This window comes from Sycon ciliatum, chromosome 3, assembly GCF_964019385.1.
Source record: "Sycon ciliatum chromosome 3, ocSycCili1.1, whole genome shotgun sequence".
NCBI lineage: Eukaryota > Metazoa > Porifera > Calcarea > Leucosolenida > Sycettidae > Sycon > Sycon ciliatum.
Genome location: NC_088645.1, coordinates 233,052 through 256,200, shown reverse-complemented (window position 1 = coordinate 256,200; position 23,149 = coordinate 233,052). Strand labels below are relative to the sequence as shown.

The window sequence follows — 23,149 nt, the reverse complement described above, 5'->3', positions numbered from 1 at the left end:
CTGCGTTGAACATGACGGGTGTACAGCACTAACATCATAGCAACTATCACCGTCAGTATTACTGCACCTGAACTTACAGTTGCTGAAACAAAACAACAACAACAACAACAACAACAGCAACAACAACAACAACAACAACAACAACAACAACAACAACAACAACAACAACAACAACAACAACAACAACAACAACAACAACAACAACAACAACAACAACAGCAACAGCAGCAGCAGCAGCCGAGGCGGCGGTGGCAGCAACAGCAACGGAGGAGGCGGCGGCGTTGGCAGCAGCGAAGGCGGCAAGCAAGACAAAAAGAGACAAAACAAGTGTTTTACAGATAGAAACCAGGTTGTATGTAAACTAGCAAATTAGCAATGTACTAGCAATGGGGTTGAAACTAGCATAGGAACAAATTAGCAATGGGGTTGAAACTAGCATAGGAACAAATTAGCAATGGGGTTGAAACTAGCATAGGAACAAATTAGCAATGGGGTTGAAACTAGCATAGGAACAAATTAGCAATGGGGTTGAAACTACAGTGCGTTTTTTTATAACAGACCATTGTCGATTTTGATTTTTTAGTTTGTTCTCATTCCAAATTTGAAATTTTTTCTTCACAGCTGCGTTTGTGTGGGTCTTGGATCGAAGAAAATTAAGTTTGGGAGTGGGAATAATAATAATTGTCAAAGTTAGATATTCGGCCGGGTTTCGGCTAGAAATCCGGTTTTAAATGGTTTTCAGTGGATTTTGATTTTTAAAACGGAAGTTTTAGCCAGGAAAGCTCATCTCTTGCATGGTGCCCAGCATGAGTTCGAATCCAGTACAGTTCATCTTGATTCTTTTTTTTCTTTTCTTTTTCGGTATACTGTAGTACAGCGCATGCATGTACATGTACATGCACATGGCTGTGCAGTTGTGCACTGCTGTCTGCAGTTCTCCTAACCTTTGTAGGAAACCAGTGAGTCGTGGCTTTTCACGACTTATTGTGGCAAACTGTACTGAATAATTCAAATCCTGTATTGCAATTAGCTCAATAAATCAAAACATTCCAGCATGCATGTAGGAAACTTCCCTCGATCCCTGAAAGAATGCAGTGAAAATTCAAACACCACAACAAATCACAAAGGCAATTCACACAGCTCCCATAAAGAGACTAACAAAAAGGAAGCATGAGCAGTTTTACAAACACACACACACAATGCAAATAAGTCACAGTTGTGTCTGGTTCAACATCTGCGAATAGTAGAAGACCAGCGAGGAACGAAACGGCCCCAATAATTCCGTGTTTTGTGTTGCACTTGTGACGACAGTATTACACAGTGAACAGATGTGCGCGGACAGCCGACAACGTATATCATCGTTGGCGCCGGCCTCCAGTCACGAACACATCGGCGCAGTTTTTCACGAATCCGTCCCGTCCACCAGTATGCAGAACAATAACACGCTTGCCTTTACCTGATGGTGCTTCATTTGGTTGCTTGCCTATACACTCCTGTTACCATTGTCGTACCACCTCCTAGTAACTGTGTGACGCGCATTGACAAACGTCTCATCCAGGTATGTCTCACAGGTAGCGATGCCGCCATGACACAATCCTGTGCTGTTCCATCATTATTTGTGTGATACCTCTGGTCTTGCCACACTGGAATCCGATGGAACGCAACATTTTCCCAAGAGCTAGTTTTGCTCATGTCTGGAAAATCGTCGATGGTTTCTCTGCAGCGAGCAGGAACTTTGTCCAGTGTTGGGTCCTCCTTCGCAGCATAGAATCCGTAAATTACTTCTTATACAGTCCAAAGCAAATCCGTAAGGGTTGAGTGGTTTCATGGCACGAGTCTCACTTCGGGGATTGTCACTCTCGTTGCCTTCATCACTGGAGACAGACAAGGCCAACGCAGCACGCTGATTTTCGCCGTCAGCATCCCTGGTACATCTGTTCATGGTGGAAATGCTGACGCCACACGCAACAGCAGCATGACGAATGGAATACTTGGGACCAATTCGATGCCCAGCCATTGTTCTCCTCGTCTTCGCAAAAAATTGTAAAACAGACACCACCATGTACCATGGCCCGGTCGCGTTTTGTTATAATTATGTGGCATGTCGAGAGAACAAGTTGCCACGAACGAAAAGACACTCGAGAAAAAGCAAAATAGGGCCACAGAGCAGTCAGCAACAAAATGATTCCTCCGGCCACGAGGCAAGGAGCTCGAAGGACACTCTGAACAAGATTGCGAAATGCCACGAGTCGCACCTGGTTTTTCGAATTTCGCGCGCAGATTTTCGTGACGCAACTCGCATGACATTTTCTCAAAAGTGTCCTTGAGTACGTTCTCAAGGTTTTCAGAGTCTATTATAAAAAAACGCACTGTAGCATAGGAACAAATTAGCAATGGGGTTGAAACTAGCATAGGAACAAATTAGCAATAGGGTTGAAAGTGCTATGTCACTATTAGAGCAGAGTTATAACAACACAGTGAGTTTTGAATCCAACTGGACAAGATGTGTATGCATACAATCCTATGTATCTAAGATGTGTATGCATACAATCCTATGTATCTGCTTGCATCTGTTTTCTCTTCCCAGCAGGGTGATACGCCCGCCGATAGTGTGATAGTGAACGGGCTGGCCTATCCCGGTCTGGGACCCACTGCCAGTCACACTGAGATACGACAAGTCACACTGAGATATGACAAGTCACACTGAGATACGACAAGTCACACTGAGATATGACATGACAGGCCTATCCGCCACACACCACAGGCAGTACTTTGCTTCGGACACAGTGCATCTACTGTGAACCAGAAGTCGTTAATATTTCCTTACGACGTCATCACTTCCACATTCAAACCCTTTACAATGACTGTAGAGCAATGTAGTAACGTTAGCATAGCAGTAGAGTGTTGATCTCTTCACAGTCTTCAGTGTACTTTGTGAAATAATTATACAGAATACTCAAGTACTCATGGTTGATAAATATGGTGGTAAAGACACACCCGGCAATATGGCGGTAAACACACACCTGCCCACACACGCTCTCTAGGCTGCAAAGTTCTAGCACAGAGCTCTCCTTCTCACCACCACCACCATCAGTTCGCGCCTGGCGCCTGGTCGATGCATGGTTGGCGGTATCCGGCATAGCAGGCTGGTACATCAAGTAGCGCATGGCACATAGAAAATGACACAGCAACGACATAGCTCGATTGCGACGTACGTTTCGTCCCCGCTGGACTCATCAGGCAATCTTCTTCTTGGGTGTCTTCATACGGAGCTTGACTCGGGAGAATGAAGTTGAAGACACCACTGCAACACCACTGCAAGACATGCAGTGGTGTTTTCAACTTCATTCTCCCGAGTCAAGCTCCGTATGAAGACACCCGAGAAGAAGATTGCCTGATGAGTCCAGCGGGGACGAAACGTACGTCGCAATCGAGCTATGTCGTTGCTGTGTCATCTTCTATGTGCCATGCGCTACTTGATGTACCAGCCTGCTATGCCGGATACCGCCAACCATGCATCGACCAGGCGCCAGGCGCGAACTGATGGTGGTGGTGGTGAGAAGGAGAGCTCTGTGCTAGAACTTTGCAGCCTAGAGAGCGTGTGTGGGCAGGCGTGTGTTTACCGCCATATTGCCGGGTGTGTCTTTACCACCATATTTATCAACCATAAGTACAGCTGCAGTGGTGTCTTCAACTTCATACTCAAGTACTCGCTAGGTTTTTTCAAAAAGAATTGTACTCGGAATAAATCAGAGTACTCGTTCATACATGGTACATGCATCATGGTACATGCGTTTACCACAGAAATCTGCAGTTTCAAAGCAGCAATCGGCATAATGATGTGCAGACTGTGTGGTGAGCATTTGTTCACGAGTAGAGAGAGCCCAAATGACCCAAAAACTAATATCCCCGAAAAAAATGACTGCCTCTCGGTTCAATCAGGGTTGTATTAAGGCCATTGGTGTGCAGTTTTTAGGAGATAAAGAATATTCGATCGGAGAAAATCAGAGTACTCGAACTCGGGATCTCAGTGCCAACTTTCACCCCTACTTTGCACGTTCACCCCTACTTCGCACTGTCACCCCTACTTTGCACTGTCACCCCTACTTTGCACTTTCACCCCTACTTTGCACTTTCACCCCTACTTTGCACTCTCACCCCTACTTTGCACTGTCACCCATACTTTGCACTTTCACCCATACTTTGCAATATCACCCCTACCTTGCACTTTCACCCCTACTTTGCACTTTCACCCCTACTTTGCACTTTCACCCACACTTTGCAATGTCACCCCTACCTTGCACTTTCACCCCTACTTTGCACTTTCACCCCTACTTTGCACCTACTTTGCACTTTCACCCTTACTTTGCACTTTCACCCCTACTTTGCACTTTCACCCCTACTTTGCACTTTCACCTCTACTTTGCACTTTCACCCGTACTTTGCACTGTCACCCCTACTTTGCACTTTCACCCCTATTTTGCAGAGAGTGAATCTCGTAGAAACAAACTGAAATAGCGTCACAGAAGCAGCAGCTAGGGGTAGGGCTAGTACAATACGATAGTAAGACAGAAGCTACTGTCGTGGCCATTGAAGTCCGGTGGAATGCTCAGCAGCGGCGCCCTTAGGCCTTATTGCGATAGCGCATACTCACACTGCACTTCACATACACACTGTACACACACTGTACACACACTGTACACACACTGTACACACACTGTACACACACTGTACACACACTGTACACACACTGTACACACACTGTACACACACTGTACACACACTGTACACACACTGTACACACACTGTACACACACTGTACACACACTGTACACACACTGTACACACACTGTACACACACTGTACACACACTGTACACACACTGTACACACACTGTACACACACTGTACACACACTGTACACACACTGCACTTCACATACACACTGTAGAAATGGACCAGTAGTGCTCATGGCTGCAGCCGTGGCCACTTGACTTCCTACCGGATTACAATGTCCACAAGATTAGGTGATATTGCCACTTGACTTCCCAGTGGATTTCAATGTCCACAAGATGTGCACAAGGGGATTAGGTGATATTGCCACTTGACTTCCCAGCGGATTACAATGGCCACAAGATGTGCACAAGGGGATTAGGTGATATTGCCAGTGTACCTGCTAAGATTGGTGCTTGTACTGTTCCCGTGTGTAACGACGATGCTGCCTCGTTCCCCAGATCAAACCATCGACGGTCAACGGGTTGAGACTTGTCAGCATTCGATGATTGGTTCGCTGGTGTCACCATGGAGATACCAGGATGGCTGCTGGTGGCAGCTTGCGTTGTTGTTGGTCTGTGAGGTCTCACGTTTAGAACGACTTGAGGACTATCTAGATGGTGGAGTCGATAGGTGGGGTCATAGCGACGATGAATAATCTGTGCAAGTGTCAACACATCAACCATACAGAATATCACTATTGGGCACGCTACATAATACACCATTCAGTCCATTCTAGAATTTGATACGGGGCAACTTACGGCACATGTACTTTTCGATTACACAAATCCCGTCTTCAGGATCGACGGAATGCTATTCCGTTGATTCTAAAGAAAGAGCGGGATATCTAATTCCCCTGCCAGAATTGACGCACTCAACGTACATGCCAGGCTAGGTCCACGTATGCGCGGGGCTGTACGGGATCCCATGTGACCCCATGTGATCCCATGTGATCCCATGTGATCCCATGTGATCCCATGTGATCCCATGTGATCCCATGTGATCCCATGTGATCCCCTTTTACCATTTTTACGTGGTATGGCATGATTAAAACGCGGTGAATTGTAGTCATTTGTTTACATGGCGGCAATCCATTCATTCATTCATTCATTCATTCATTCATTCATTCTGGTCATTCAAGACATATGAGCCGGCGCAAGCGAAAAGGGACCTTATCCTGCTGCACGTGATTTTGAGAAAACCGCACTTGAAGTGAATCAGCTGATTCTCAGCTGTCACGTTCGGATCGAACTTGAAACTGTTCGTTTTTTGGCGATACGCGACTTCTTTGGAGCTCAGTCATTCTTTGTATTGGAGAGCCAGTATCCTACAGCTCCTGTAGAAGAAAACCCTGGCTAAATCGACCCACGTACCACCGATCGGCGATCAAAATCGATCGACCGTGACCAGGTGACACGTCGACACCTCCGCTGAATAAAATCGCACGCGCGAGCGGAAAGACAAAGAGTTGCTTTCACAGTTTCAGCGCAGTTGTCTTGCCGTCTTCGCTTTCTGCTAAGTCCTTTGGTCGGCGTAGCTGTTCACTATGAGCCATCGTAAATGTTTCACCGTGAACGAAGCGCTGAAATCTCTCCTGGAAGAGATGAGGCTGAAGTTTTTGGTGAGGAAGACGAGTCGGACGCCAGTGACGTTCGGTTCAACCTGACGACGGCGACACTTTCTTCAGCAGCGAGTGGATGTCGACGCAGCAGCAGAGCTGAATGTCGGAAAGGCAGAGCCCAAACCTCCGCAGGCTAGCTCCGCAGCAGCTTGTGAAGCGACTGTTGCGCCGGCAGAGGAGGACGACACTGTTCGTCAAAAAGAGAACTGCGGATGTTCAAAAAATTGCTTGCAGCAATTTGACCCAGCTGACATCGAGACGTCGATCCTGAACATGAGAGAAATGGAGTCGCACGAGAGTGAGCTGGTGGTCCTGGGCCTTCTTGAAGCTTTGAGTAATCCTGAAACAGTTTTTGAGAGTGGAGAGAAGCGCAAGAGGGAGCGTTTTACCTACAAATTCCAATGACTGACTGTTTGTGTGGGTGCGTTCCGTCACGTGTACGCACTGTCTAGCAAGAGGCTGAAACGGTACAGAAGCCACCTGGAGAAGAATGGGCTTGTGCCACTAGTGCACGGCAACACAGGCAAACGGCCACACAATGTCCTGGAGTTTGTTGTTGTGAAGTACTGCGTGGAGTACATCACTCGGCACGCGGAAGTGTTTGGAATTCCACATCCTGCGCCACTCCGTGGCAGAGACGACACGCCACCTATCTTCCTTCCAGCGTCACAAACGTACAAGTCCGTGCATGCAGACTTCTGCGACTGCTGCCACAAGGAGGGTAAGAAGTTTGTATCTTTGTCGACGTTCCGCTCCATCTGGCACCAGACATTGCCGCATATTAAGTTCATGACGGCTCGCATGGATGTTTGCCCGGTGTGCGAGGACTTGCGGCGCAACGTGATGGCGGCTGGGAGTGAGGAGCAGAAGACGACTGCATGCATCAGCTGACTGACCATGTTCAGCTGTTGAATACCACACCTGAGCAGGTGAGAGCAGCAGGCCTTCCCCAAGTATTGCCCCCAGCAGGTCTGTCACAAGAACGCCAGAAGTACCTGTTCAAGGATATCCGGCCGTTTGTGGCAGACCCTTACAAGGATGAGCTGTGTCCGCCTGTGCCGGAGGAATGACAAACTTGCGTAGTGCAACACACGTTTTGAGCCTGATAATTGCTAAAGTCTGGTGCTGTGTCAAAGCTTCATGCCTCAGAACATTCTATTATTCTTGTTGTTAGATCTAAAATGCGGCGTGCCTGCGTGGTACGGAAGGACGTGATGGCCCATCAGACGTCACGCTTGGCACTATAAATTCCATCACAGTGAAACTTATGCCAACTGCACAGTAGTGTGTGTATACTGTATACTCCAGCCCTTCTGCTGGTGACTCGAAGGCTTCTGTAAGGCTTCTATGGCCAAATTATTGCAATTTACGCATTTCAAAGATTATTCGTGAATATGTGCGATGTTTTGGTGAAAACAGTGTTGATTTAAACGTCCGTAACTTTGCTATATGTTGATGGATTTTCATTCGGTTTTTTTTATCTGATTCATACGTTCTCTGGCTACAAGAATCCGTTGCTAACTCAAAATGCCCAAAAAACGGATAAGGTCCCTTTTCGCTTGTGCTGGCTCATATATAACCTGTGTCCAGAATGTGTAATGAAATGTGGCTATGGTACACATACAGCCACAACCAAGGGAACACTCTATCTCTGAAGAGTGCCAGCTCATGTTAAACATATTGTACCAGTGACGCATGAGGAAAACGATTCGATAATCATTTTTTTGCACCTGACTGAGCAAGGTACACTGTGTTACTTGATGTCTTTTCCGCCATAGTGTAGACAATGGGTGTGCTGAGTGTAGACAATGGGTGTGCTGAGTGTAGACAATGGGTGTGCTGAGTGTAGACAATGGGTGTGCTGAGTGTAGACAATGGGTGTGCTGAGTGTAGACAATGGGTGTGCTGAGTGTAGACAATGGGTGTGCTGAGTGTAGACAATGGGTGTGCTGTGTGTAGACAATGGGTGTGCTGAGTGTAGACAATGGGTGTGCTGTGTGTAGACAATGGGTGTGCTGTGTGTAGACAATGGGTGTGCTGTGTGTAGACAATGGGTGTGCTGTGTGTAGACAATGGGTGTGCTGTGTGTAGACAATGGGTGTGCTGTGTGTAGACAATGGGTGTGCTGAGTGTAGACAATGGGTGTGCTGAGTGTAGACAATGGGTGTGCTGAGTGTAGACAATGGGTGTGCTGAGTGTAGACAATGGGTGTGCTGAGTGTAGACAATGGGTGTGCTGAGTGTAGACAATGGGTGTGCTGTGTGTAGACAATGGGTGTGCTGAGTGTAGACAATGGGTGTGCTGAGTGTAGACAATGGGTGTGCTGAGTGTAGACAATGGGTGTGCTGAGTGTAGACAATGGGTGTGCTGAGTGTAGACAATGGGTGTGCTGAGTGTAGACAATGGGTGTGCTGAGTGTAGACAATGGGTGTGCTGTGTGTAGACAATGGGTGTGCTGAGTGTAGACAATGGGTGTGCTGAGTGGTGACAATGGGTGTGCTGAGTGTAGACAATGGGTGTGCTGAGTGAAGACAATGGGTGTGCTGAGTGTAGACAATGGGTGTGCTGAGTGTAGACAATGGGTGTGCTGAGTGTAGACAATGGGTGTGCTGAGTGTAGACAATGGGTGTGCTGTGTGTAGACAATGGGTGTGCTGAGCGTAGATATTTTTTCGCTGCACTCATGTACACACCAAGACCACGCCAAAGCAACTGATACCAGTCGTGTTGACAAACCCAGTCATCTGGAGAAGAGACATACATACTTTGCTCCTATCACTGACCACTGCCTAGTAGATGTACCGGCGAAGAACTTGTTTTTGGACTGTCTGGCCGACAAAACAGCGACCAGACGACCAAATGTGGAGGAGAGTCATGAACAGGTTGAAATTTGGAACTACCAATCGTATTGAATAAACCAGGACCGGTTCATTAGCTAGGGCAACATAGCTGCATCAAGTTCTGTATGAAAATCCAGCATACTCCCACATTCCCCAAACCAGGGAGTATCATGCCGATCAAAGCCAACAAACATACATATTTGAAATCCTAAAACCTGGCTGAATATTTACTGTGTTTGCAGCAGCTAAGTTGAAGTAAGCGGTGGCGAGCGTTGTCCTGAAAGATCAGTTCTGACTGCTGACAACTTGGAACAAAAAAGCGTGCACACACACACATGCCTGCAAACTCTAGTGAAGGTATACGGTAAAATCCGGCCAGAGCATCAGCCCCGTCTCTCCCATCAGCCCCGTCTCTCCCATCAGCCCCGTCTCTCCCATCAGCCCCGTCTCTCCCATCAGCCCCGTCTCTCCCATCAGCCCCGTCTCTCCCATCAGCCCAGTCTCTCCCATCAGCCCCGTCTCTCCCATCAGCCCCGTCTCTCCCATCAGCCCCGTCTCTCCCATCAGCCCCGTCTCTCCCATCAGCCCCGTCTCTCCCATCAGCCCCGTCTCTCCCATCAGCCCCGTCTCTCCCATCAGCCCCGTCTCTCCCATCAGCCCCGTCTCTCCCATCAGCCCCGTCTCTCCCATCAGCCCCGTCTCTCCCATCAGCCCCGTCTCTCCCATCAGCCCCGTCTCTCCCATCAGCCCCGTCTCTCCCATCAGCCCCTCCCTGACTTCTTGTCAGGGAAGTGATTGATTGTATCTTCGTATGACTGTGATGCCGTACTGTACTGCAGACGCGTGCTCGATCCCGTTGGAAATGTACACAACAGTGCCCACCCTCTTGACCAGGGATCGCAGAAACCCTGCATGAGTTTTGATGGGTTTGTACTACTCCTGGCTCTTGACCTTTGGTCGGTGTTTTTGTTTGTTTGAAGTTTTATTTTACATCGCAAACCAAACGGGCATTGATGCCCAATATTATGATGGCGATAGAATTAAAATTGTGGCTCGATAAAGCTGCACTTGAGAAAATCAGAAAACAGTCAATAGGAAGTATTTGTACGAGATGCACGAACAGTTTTCGTAGGGTGAGTACTTTTTCATGTAGTTCTGAATGCGGCAAGTAGGACTCGGCCATCCTCCGCTCCCCACCTGAAGCGTTGAGGAGGTAGGGGCACTCTGGCGGGATTATACGGGATATGTAATCCCAGTAATCCCAGTAGTCCCAGTAATCCCAGTAGTCCCAGTAATCCCAGTAGTCCCAGTAATCCCAGTAATCCCAGTAATCCCAGTAATCCCAGTAATCCCAGTAGTCCCAGTAATCCCAGTAGTCCCAGTAATCCCAGTAGTCCCAGTAATCCCAGTAATCCCAGTAATCCCAGTAATCCCAGTAATCCCAGTAGTCCCATAATCCAGTAATCCCAGTAATCCCAGTAGTCCCAGTAATCCCAGTAGTCCCAGTAATCCCAGTAATCCCAGTAATCCCAGTAATCCCAGTAATCCCAGTAATCCCAGTAATCCCAGTAATCCCAGTAATCCCAGTAGTCCCAGTAATCCCAGTAATCCCAGTAGTCCCAGTAATCCCAGGGTGCATCAACACTTTCCCAATTCACCTGTATCTACATTCCAAACAGAACTTGAACCTCAAACACAAATTTTACATGTATTTCGAAAATATTTCTTTGTTGACGAACGACATGATACGTTGACATTACATCCAAGCAAATAACTGTTGTCTCTTTCCCTCAAACAATCCAAGCAAATAACTGTTACATACCGATATACTAGCGTGCTCCGTGTTGTCGTCATCCAACAAACCACTGAAGGATATGTTCACATAATCCTTGGCCTAAATACACCCAACATGGGCCAAGCAAACATAACACGGTGTATTCAAACATGACATAGTGTATCATAGCCATTGTCTTTCCTTATTCTTTTCGAGCTGGTTATGTGAACATAGTAAAAAATAAAAAAATAAAAAAAATAGTGTACATGGATCATGACATAGTGTACATGGATCATGACATAGTGTACATGGATCATGACATAGTGTACATGGATCATGACATAGTGTACATGGATCATGACATAGTGTACATGGATCATGACATAGTGTACATGGATCATGACATAGTGTACATGGATCATGACATAGTGTACATGGATCATGACATAGTGTACATGGATCATGACATAGTGTACATGGATCATGACATAGTGTACATGGATCATGACATAGTGTACATGGATCATAACATAGTGTACATGGATCATGCATGTAAATGCATACCAACACCAGAGACCAAAAACTAACATTTTCGACTAAACTTCAAGTCCCGTGTTCAGAAAACTAATCCGACTCCAGAAAGGCTTATAGACACTTTGCCAAATACGGTGTACATACAGCTTGCTTTTGGTTAACAGCATAAGACAGTGTACATACAGCTTGCTTTAGGTTAACAGCATAAGACAGAGTGCAATGTGCATTGTACTTTGCTATGTTGTACTCATTGTGTGTACAAAAAAATCAAAAATCCAGAAAAGAAGTAAAGAGAAGCTACAAGGATTAAACATTAATACAGAATGTTGCTAGTACGGATATGGAGATGGACAAGTGCAGTGGGGTGGGATGGACAAGTGCAGTGGGGTGGGATGGACAAGTGCAGTGGGGTGGGATGGACAAGTGCAGTGGGGTGGGATGGACAAGTGCAGTGGGGTGGGATGGACAAGTGCAGTGGGTTGGGGTGGACAAGTGCAGTGGGGTGGGATGGACAAGTGCAGTGGGGTGGGATGGACAAGTGCAGTGGGGTGGGATGGACAAGTGCAGTGGGGTGGGATGGACAAGTGCAGTGGGGTGGGATGGACAAGTGCAGTGGGGTGGGATGGACAAGTGCAGTGGGGTGGGATGGACAAGTGCAGTGGGGTGGGATGGACAAGTGCAGTGGGGTGGGATGGACAAGTGCAGTGGGGTGGATGGACAAGTGCAGTGGGGTGGGATGGACAAGTGCAGTGGGGTGGGATGGACAAGTGCAGTGGGGTGGGATGGACAAGTGCAGTGGGGTGGGATGGACAAGTGCAGTGGGGTGGGATGGACAAGTGCAGTGGGGTGGGATGGACAAGTGCAGTGGGGTGGGATGGACAAGTGCAGTGGGGTGGGATGGACAAGTGCAGTGGGTTGGGGTGGACAAGTGCAGTGGGGTGGGATGGACAAGTGCAGTGGGGTGGGATGGACAAGTGCAGTGGGGTGGGATGGACAAGTGCAGTGGGGTGGGATGGACAAGTGCAGTGGGGTGGGATGGACAAGTGCAGTGGGGTGGGATGGACAAGTGCAGTGGGGTGGGATGGACAAGTGCAGTGGGGTGGGATGGACAAGTGCAGTGGGGTGGGATGGACAAGTGCAGTGGGGTGGATGGACAAGTGCAGTGGGGTGGGATGGACAAGTGCAGTGGGGTGGGATGGACAAGTGCAGTGGGGTGGGTGGACAAGTGCAGTGGGGTGGGATGGACAAGTGCAGTGGGGTGGGATGGACAAGTGCAGTGGGGTGGGATGGACAAGTGCAGTGGGGTGGGATGGACAAGTGCAGTGGGTTGGGATGGACAAGTGCAGTGGGGTGGGATGGACAAGTGCAGTGGGGTGGGTGGACAAGTGCAGTGGGTTGGGATGGACAAGTGCAGTGGGGTGGGATGGACAAGTGCAGTGGGGTGGGATGGACAAGTGCAGTGGGGCGGGGTGGACAAGTGCAGTGGGGTGGGGTGGACAAGTGCAGTGGGGTGGGATGGACAAGTGCAGTGGGGTGGGATGGACAAGTGCAGTGGGGTGGGATGGACAAGTGCAGTGGGGTGGGATGGACAAGTGCAGTGGGGTGGGATGGACAAGTGCAGTGGGGTGGGATGGACAAGTGCAGTGGGGTGGGATGGACAAGTGCAGTGGGGTGGGATGGACAAGTGCAGTGGGGTGGGATTGACAAGTGCAGTGGGTTGGGATGGACAAGTGTAGTGGGGTGGGATGGACAAGTGCAGTGGGGTGGGATGGACAAGTGCAGTGGGGTGGGATGGACAAGTGCAGTGGGGTGGGATGGACAAGTGCAGTGGGTTGGGATGGACAAGTGCAGTGGGGTGGGATGGACAAGTGCAGTGGGGTGGGATGGACAAGTGCAGTGGGGTGGGATGGACAAGTGCAGTGGGGTGGGTGGACAAGTGCAGTGGGGTGGGATGGACAAGTGCAGTGGGGTGGGATGGACAAGTGCAGTGGGGTGGGTGGACAAGTGCAGTGGGGTGGGATGGACAAGTGCAGTGGGGTGGGATGGACAAGTGCAGTGGGGTGGGTGGACAAGTGCAGTGGGGTGGGATGGACAAGTGCAGTGGGGTGGGATGGACAAGTGCAGTGGGGTGGGATGGACAAGTGCAGTGGGGTGGGATGGACAAGTGCAGTGGGGTGGGGTGGACAAGTGCAGTGGGGTGGGATGGACAAGTGCAGTGGGGTGGGATGGATAAGTGCAGTGGGGTGGGATGGACAAGTGCAGTGGGGTGGGATGGACAAGTGCAGTGGGGTGGGATGGACAAGTGCAGTGGGGTGGGATGGACAAGTGCAGTGGGGTGGGATGGACAAGTGCAGTGGGGTGGGATGGATAAGTGCAGTGGGGTGGGATTGACAAGTGCAGTGGGGTGAGATGGACAAGTGCAGTGGGGTGGGATGGACAAGTGCAGTGGGGTGGGATGGACAAGTGCAGTGGGGTGGGTGGACAAGTGCAGTGGGGTGGGATGGACAAGTGCAGTGGGGTGGGATGGACAAGTGCAGTGGGGTGGGATGGACAAGTGCAGTGGGGTGGGATGGACAAGTGCAGTGGGGTGGGGTGGACAAGTGCAGTGGGGTGGGATGGACAAGTGCAGTGGGGTGGGATGGATAAGTGCAGTGGGGTGGGATGGACAAGTGCAGTGGGGTGGGATTGACAAGTGCAGTGGGGTGGGATGGACAAGTGCAGTGGGGTGGGACGGACAAGTGCAGTGGGGTGGGATGGACAAGTGCAGTGGGTTGGGGTGGACAAGTGCAGTGGGGTGAGATGGACAAGTGCAGTGGGGTGGGATGGATAAGTGCAGTGGGGTCCATATGCAGTGATTCTGAGCTTCGTGACAAGAAAAGGTGTAGGGGTACAAATAAGGAATACATGTATGAAAGACATGGGGTGTAAAAAACCCAGAACAGAACACAGTACAATCATGCAGTGAAGAACACAAAGAGCACAGTACATGTGCAGTGCAGTCATAGTGCAAAACAGTACACACTATAGCATAACTGTAGCACAGTATACGCAGTGTAGTCATAGCCAATAACAGTATAGTATTACTGTAGCACAGTGCAGTGCAGTGCAGTCATAGCCAATAACACTATAGTATTACTGCAGCACAGTGCAGTGCAGTGCAGTCATAGCCAATAACACTATAGTATTACTGCAGCACAGTGCAGTGCAGTGCAGTCATAACCAATAACACTATAGCATTGCTGTAGCACATGTATATGTGCAGTGTAGTCATAGCCAATAACACTATAGCATTACTGTAGCATTGCTGAGAGTATTGCCTGGCACCCACTAAGCCGATTTTTTGGCCGACGCTCGGACGCCGACCCCGTCATAAAAATCGGCCGACTGCGTCAGACTACCTATACACACAAATTTGTCGGAAATTCGTGTGACAACACCGTCCACACCAAGCAATTTTCGCTCCCGTCTCGAGAATGTGTCGTACAATCCGATATCGGTCGAAAAATCGTCCTAGTGTTGTCCAGGCAAAAATGAGACTGCCATGGCCCAGCACAGAGAAAGCACATCCACAATGTACCCTTCCTGCTATCTACCATGTAACACCCGTGGGTGTAGATTCAACGAAGCAGCTCTATACATACTAGTATCCTGTCCTTGTCCATGTCCATACCCCTACACACTGCATACAGTCTTGCATATTATTCTCACTGACCTTCACTTCATGTGAAACATCACATGGTCGACCACCATGTTGTCTCGGACGTCTGACGAGTAGAATACACACTACAAACTTGAGCTCTCCTTCTGATATGAAGATATCATCGGATGGCTTCCTCATCCACAAGTAGATTGTGTTGTTATGGGAGACGAGAGCTTGAACGGTTGCCATGGTCAGGGGAAGAGGAGCTGCATGTGAACAGAGATAGCATGAGACAAAGCAGGGCATCGTTATGAGAAAGATTCACCCAATCAGTAGATTTACAAGACCGAGATATGAAGATTAGCCACAACTCTTACAAATGCACATCACCAACAATAGAGAGGTTCAGGTATTCGTTTCTTTCATACGAGAGGAGTCGATGGCTCAGGTCTTGGTTAGGCCTCGGTCATACTATGGCAAGTTTGAAGCTGGACACAGCATCATCAAGCCGCAGCACTTGACACAGACGCGGGGTTACACAGTGTGTTTTGCACCTCATGACTGTCGTGGCCTGACGCATTCGTTTACATCTCAAAATCACCAGGGAAACTCAATGACAACACGGATCCCCACGGAAACCGGCCTATTGTTCATTAGATAAAACACTTGCCGGACAAGTTTCAAATTTCCCATTAATTTGTCATTATCACAAGACAAAAGGTCCATGATCGTTGTTGTTTTTTCCGAATTTGAAGTCGTGTTCAGTTGTAGCGTCATGTTGTTGTGTCATGGATCGGGCAAGAAAAGTCCGCATTGCAGCCGCAGTGTGTTTCACCTGACACCTCGTAGGTCCACGGACTCATCTCCAAAAAAAGAGGGAACAAAACAAACCTTGAGGAGACGAATGTCGAATGACTGCTCAACTCAAGCAACTGTCTCGAAAAAGAAGAAGTTGAAAGACAACGTTTTTCCACCAAGCGTCACTCCCGTCAGCGTCAACGCAGTCGTTTCCCCGCGTCAGACACAGCAGTGTCTATCGTTCAAATTTCTCCGCGCTTTCGTCAGTTGCCATGGCAAAAGTCATGATTCAGCCGCTAACGCGGCATTTTTGCCATAATGTGACCGGGGCCTTACCTACGCATCACACACTTCGAACACGAAACAAGATCTATTCCGTGCCATGAACGAGTTCACAACGAGTCACTGAAACCTCTCTAGTATGTGTCATGATCTACTGGCAGAATAGCAAACCGGTGCATGAAACCCAGGATGGCCTAGCATGCAGGGAGACATCAGAAAATCATACTACTCCAAACAATGTGCGCCTTGACACAGGATTTTAAAGCTCTTTGTGATCCATGGCCTCTGAAACTCACATCCGTGCTCTCGGCATAGATCTGTTGACCTCAAACCCGGGCCCAGATAATCAATGTAATACCATATCAATGTGTGTATGTATATCAGACCTGCACAAAAAGGTGCCTAAAACCGGCAGCCTGGGGGCAGATCCCCAAATTGTTTCACGTTCAAATTGCCTGAGCTGTCTCTCTAAATACTAAAGCTCCATGATGATAACTAAACTAATGCTAACAGAGCATAGAGCAGAGGATGAATATACTGGCCGACTTACAGACAGTTTCACAAACAAACAGACAGATGGACAGAGAGACAGACAGGCAGACACACACAGACAGATAAACAGAAAGACAGGCAGACAGACAGACACACACACACAGATACACAGACAGACAAACAGAGAGACGGACACATAGACACACACATAGACAAACACACAGACATACACGTCATACAGACAGACACAAACACACAGACAGACACACAGACAGACACAGAGACGAACAGAAAGACAGGTAGACCGGACATACAGATAAACAGAGGGGCAGACAGACAGATCAGCTAGAATGAACGCCAGAAAACAGACAAAAAAGGTATGACAAAGACTGCACCAAGATGATAAGCCATGTCAGACAACACAATGTACTTACGGCAATGGCAGATCTGGTCGCTCACTACACCCACAAACAAAGAGACAAGAAGAGACACACTGACTCTGAACATCAGCAATCTAGCTCCACCAAGGCAGAGTTCCACCAAGGCATAGAAGCCAGCGGATAATCTTATGAGACTCCTTTCACCGATACTCTTCAAAATAGGTACATTAGGGACAAGAGACCCCTTGCACCGATACTCTTCAAAATAGGTACATTGGGGACAAGAGACCCCTTGCACCGATACTCTTCAAAATAGGTACATTGGGGACAAGAGACCCCTTGCACTGATACCCTTCAAAATAGGCACATTGGGGACAAGAGACCCCTTGCACCGATACTCTTCAAAATAGGTACATTGGGGACAAGAGACCCCTTGCACCGATACTCTTCAAAATAGGTACATTGGGGACAAGAGACCCCTTGCACCGATACTCTTCAAAATAGGTACATTAGGGACAAGAGACCCCTTGCACCGATACTCTTCAAAATAGGTACATTAGGGACAAGAGACCGATTGCACCGATACTCTTCAAAATAGGTACATTGGGGAAAAGAGCAGCAGTCACAACCAATACCAGTAGTAATTCAACAAAAATTAATTCTCACAGTGACAGTGCACGTTCCTGTAAGCAAAGTACCTGTAATGACGTAAGCAAAGTACCTGTAATGACGTTAGCAAAGTGTCTGTAATGTTCAAGTAAGCAAAGTAGCGATAAAGAACACAATCTTACATTGTGATACTGAAGAGAACGGGCATGTTGAAGTTGAAACTTGAAATCTTGGACAGTGAAGACTTCTACAAGCTGTAGAGACAGTAGGAACAGTAGGAACAGTCGAATACAACACAGTACAAGCTGTAGAGACAGTAGGAACAGTAGAATACAACACAGTACAAGCTGTAGAGACAGCAGGAACAGTAGGAACAGTCAAGTACAACACTGTATCCATAGCTACGTATGTAGTCATGTGAGAGGCGCCAACAGGCAATCCTATACCGATGACACGGGTTGTGTCTGACTTCTATGAAAGTGAGTATGCGGATGCACAATTCACAGGACTTCAACCGTCCATGCACTGAGAATGATCACTGAATGCTAACATCACTCACTGGGCATTTTCAGCTTGGCCACAGTTTGCTGGTGCTGTTGATGGTTTCCTTCAGAAAATGGAAGGGACGTGATCTATAAGCAGAGAAAACACATAAACAGGTGCACAGATCAATGATGAGTTGTTGGTAGACATTGGTACCAGTGTCTGCTCTAGAATTGTAGGACAGCCGGGTACATGTGTACCTGGCGCAACCATTTCAACCGGGTCGGAGCCGGGTACACGACCTGTTTTCCAAGAGTCCTGGAAGCAGGGCCTGTGGATTCGCCTCTTCGCTGGAGGCTCCATTTCCAAAAACAACACCTTAACGATCAAGCTCGAACTGCGCGGGCCTCTGCATGATCTGTCACACATACATGTACAAGACATGTAGTCAGTCCTTTCAAAGTAACATAGTTCGAACGTGTAAAGTACCAACCGGATCACAGGTGACCCGGTACTATATTTTCAACCGGGTCCAAGCGCCGCCCAACCGGGTGGATTACCCGGCTCTGGAGCAGACACTGGGTACATAAACCACACTCTCCGACCAGAAAGCTATGCCCACTGCTCCGCTACAAGGGGCGGGTGCCCCATAAATGGGAGGTGTGACTAGTTTCTGGTAAAGATCCAGTTCACACTCCAGGTATATAGTTGAGTTGAGTACAAGTGACCAGCGCTGAGAGCAGGGAGCGTGTACAGTGCTAACAAATGCGGTGATGCATGCGTGAACCACTCTACATGCATGGTGATGCATGCGTGAACCACTCTACATGCAAGGTGATGCATGCGTGCACCACTCTACATGCAAGGAACTGCGCCGAAACCGACGGTCAACTTGGTACTCACTACTGGGAGTGAGGTAGCATGGATGCAGCTAACGAGGTTCGCCCCCTTGTCTGACATTGGGTGTGAGAGTTACCACCTCACCCTCGCCGTTAGGCGCTGCATCTGCCACCTTGGACCAGTGGTATCACAGGCATGGTGGTGGCCTGGTACATGCGAAATTCCCTAAGCTGGCTGTGTTTCTCAATACAATCATTATATCACCGGTGGTAACGTGAACGTGCAAACTTTGCTTCACTTGCAAGTACATGACATTGCGTGTTACTCGTGTACATTGTAACATTGTAACACTGTAAAGAGCAAAGCATTCAGCGAACCAGATCAGTACATATTCTTCACAGGCCATCATGAAAATAGGAATGGGTTTGCTCCCACACTGGAGCTCCCGCTATTCCACCGACTTGACTTGACTGACTCACGACTGCCATCCAGAGCACACGAGAAGTCCATCGAACCTTTGACTCGCCAAATCGGCAAGAAAGCACCACTCCCTGCTCAATACACAGTGTTTCGGGGAATTCACCCCTCATCAGTTGAGCTTGAGTAGGCTGAGGAAGATTGTACCTGAAGAGCACCACTTATATAGTGCTCTGCAGGCACAAACATCACCAGGGATACAAACTTACAGAGACGCTCCGCTTCCAGCGCGACAAACACCTTGTAAACACCAGATAGCAGCGTGAGTCAGTGTCGCTCTTGGACGGTGAGAACAGACGTAGAGGGCCATTGGTCATTCACAACGCTGTCACCTCCAAACCGGCTAGTCAAGTCGGCGGAATAGCGCGAGCTCCAGTGTGGGAGCAAACCCATTCCTAAAAAAATCATCGCCGAAAACGCAACCACTATTTCGTACTATTGGGTCCAGCGCGTGCTTGCGACTAGCCGGTTTGGAGGTGACAGCGTTGTGAATGACCGATGGTCCTCTACGTCTGTTCTCACCGTCCAGGAGCGACACTAACTCACGCTACTATCTGGTGTTCACAAGGTGTTTGTCGCGCTGGAAGCGGAGCGTCTCTGTAAGTTTGTATCCCTGGTGATGTTTGTGCCTGCAGAGCACTATATAAGTGGTGCTCTTCAGGTACAATCTTCCTCAGTCTACTCAAGGTCAACTGATGAGGGGTGAATTCCCCAAAACACTGTGTATTGAGCAGGGAGTGGTGCATTCTTGCAGGTTTGGCAAGTCGAAGGTTCGATGGACTTCTCGTGTGCTCTGGATGGCAGTTGTGAGTCAGTCAAGTGTCAAGTCATGTCGGCGGAATAGCGGGAGCTCCAGTGTGGGAGCAAACCCATTCCTAAAAAAATCATCACCGAAGTCGCAACCACTATTTCGTACATCATGAAAATAGACGGTTTATTAAAACGAAGGACGGATAGACAGATACCGTAGTTATGATGAGATGCGCAGACTTACAACGACATGAAGTCCTTTGTTCTCTTCGTTGAGATAAAAAGATGAGAAGAGTTGGCGAGATACAACGCACTGACCGTGTTCAGCAGCTGTAACATGAGCTGAACATACTTGAGCCGAGGTCGTAATCTTCAATGATGCCAGACTCCCTGATGAGCCCATGACTTTATTCTAGTATATACACATACGCATGTTTATACATATGCATATACACGCATGTACCACACACACGCGTGCGCACGCACACACACACACACATGAACACACACATGGAAACACATATGGACACACACACAACACACACATAATGAACACACATGCGGACACACACGTGCAAACCAAAGTGCTTCGCCAAGGAAAGCTCCCCTCTCGTACACTCCACTGTATATGTGTGTGGTGGGGGGGGGGGGGGGGGGGGGGCGTATACACGGCATTGTGGTGACACCTACCGGTGTATAAACCTTGGCAGGTAAGAGATGTGTTACACCAACGAATACACCATGCTGGGATCAGAGGCTTAGCTCCTTCCTGGAATCGAATCATTCTCTTCTCTATTTTCATTCTTTGTTTTCTCAACTTCTTAGCACATACACCAAAAAGGGAACATTTTGACCTGGTTTTTGTAAAAGGGACGCTCAGACCCCGAAAAACCTGACAGCTCTGCATGACTGACAATCAAGCATCCAGTAAACAGAATCTGATCGTCAGGAATGCAAGAAAAAATCTCTTTGAAATAGACCAGGAAGAGATGGAGAAGAAATCAGAGAGAGGGATATAGAGGGAGTGGGTATGTGGAAATGGAAAAAAGACCGAAACATTTACTCACCGAGGACAAGTCGTACTGGACTACAATACTCCGAGATCTGCTCGCCGCCTCAAAATCTTCCCAGATCTCCACACGATAGCCGATTACCAGATGCAAGTTGTCTGAAACCAACAACAGCAGCAGTAATACGATAATATGAGTGAGCATCCAGATCGGAAAGCGGCGCGCCCATGTCGGTGTGTGCAATGTGGAGAAAAAAGCATTTCAAAGTTGAGTATACTGATATAAAAAGATGTATATACCGTTATTCAAACTGATGGATGAAGAAATTTGACGGAGTTGTTTTGCACAGTGATCTGTTTTTTCAGCTGTTTCGGGTATTGGAAGAAACGAATGTCTTCTCATACGGCTAGGCCAAGGAGAAACACTATAAGGGCAAGAAGAGGGTAAGCCTCAATGCCAGGAGTGTTGTAACACAATACCACCCGAACCAGAGCAAGACGAGTACTCCTCATCTGCATACAACCAACACATGTAGTGCTGCAAGTAGTCTTCACACACCCTTGTATCTAATCAATGCCAACACCCCCCCCCCCCCACCCCACCCGTAAAAAGTAATAATATAACACACCACAACGTACTTCCCCCATACCGATACCCCATGTCCGTAAGTCCCACACATACAGTCATATCTATGAGCAGATCAATTAATTATTTTCAAGCCGCACTCATAGTTACAAACTAGCATGCATGACATGGACACACATGGACATACATGGACACACAATGACACACAATGACACACATGCACACACATGAACACACATGGACAGGACACACATGGATCCTCATGGATACACATGGACACACATGCACAGACACACATGCACAGACACACATGGGCACACATGCACACACATGCACATACATGCACATACATGCACATACATGCACATACATGCACATACATGCACATACATGGACATACACTGACACACATGAACACATGCATGGATATGGACACACAAGACCACACAATACACATGCATGGATATGGCCACACAAGACCACACAATACACATGCATGGATATGGCCACACAAGACCACACAATACACATACAGGGATATGCATGAACACATAATGGTTGCACCAACACAAAACTGATACAGTCGGTACGGGTATAATGATGAGACGAATACACGTGTGTAGCTTACGTAACGGAGGTGCCCAGAGAATTTCTAAATGTATGTTCTTCACACTTCCAGTAACCTGCAGTTGACCATCCGGTAGTCTTGGTGCACCGATGTGATCGCAGTACGATGCTAACACAGGCATGGGTTCAAACTTGCCTACACACGCACAGCATAGAGGGAAGTGATGAGAGCAAACACACACACACATGCACACACGCATACACACACACACACACACACATACATACACACACATACACACACACACACACACACACACACACATACACATACACACACACACACACACACACACACATACACACACACACGGACACATACACACACACACACACACACACACACACGCAATCATGTGCACACACACACACACACACACACACACACACACACACACACACATATCAAAATAATCACATGAATGATTTTGTCCCAGTATACGGGACTGAATAAATGCCATATTACAGTACTGTCAGTTGCCAGAGATTGGGAGGGGGGGATGGGGGGGGGGATGGGGGGGGGATGGGGGGGGAGAGGGGGTGGGGGGAGGGGGGAGAGGGGGTGGGGGGAGGGGGGTAGGTCAGTCTTGTAGCCTAGACCATTCTTATTTTCATGTACTGAGTATACATTTGCAT

General features: G+C 48.2%; 1 protein-coding gene across 1 annotated transcript in view; it reads right to left on the bottom strand.

The window, feature by feature from the left end:
* The window catches only part of LOC135813181 (uncharacterized), a 49,721-nt gene that overhangs the window by 10,953 nt on the left and 15,619 nt on the right, over positions 1-23,149 (bottom strand). Inside the window, exons 4-13 of the mRNA XM_065326394.1 lie at positions 22,515-22,649; positions 21,359-21,459; positions 20,536-20,703; positions 18,301-18,373; positions 17,924-17,995; positions 17,187-17,210; positions 15,253-15,446; positions 11,055-11,126; positions 5,173-5,431; positions 1-82 (exon numbers count right to left, since the gene is read on the bottom strand). The exon at positions 1-82 is cut by the window's left edge and continues 20 nt beyond it. Coding sequence (XP_065182466.1) covers positions 1-82; positions 5,173-5,431; positions 11,055-11,126; positions 15,253-15,446; positions 17,187-17,210; positions 17,924-17,995; positions 18,301-18,373; positions 20,536-20,703; positions 21,359-21,459; positions 22,515-22,649 — 1,180 coding nt within the window. The remainder of the gene's footprint in view (positions 83-5,172; positions 5,432-11,054; positions 11,127-15,252; positions 15,447-17,186; positions 17,211-17,923; positions 17,996-18,300; positions 18,374-20,535; positions 20,704-21,358; positions 21,460-22,514; positions 22,650-23,149) is intronic.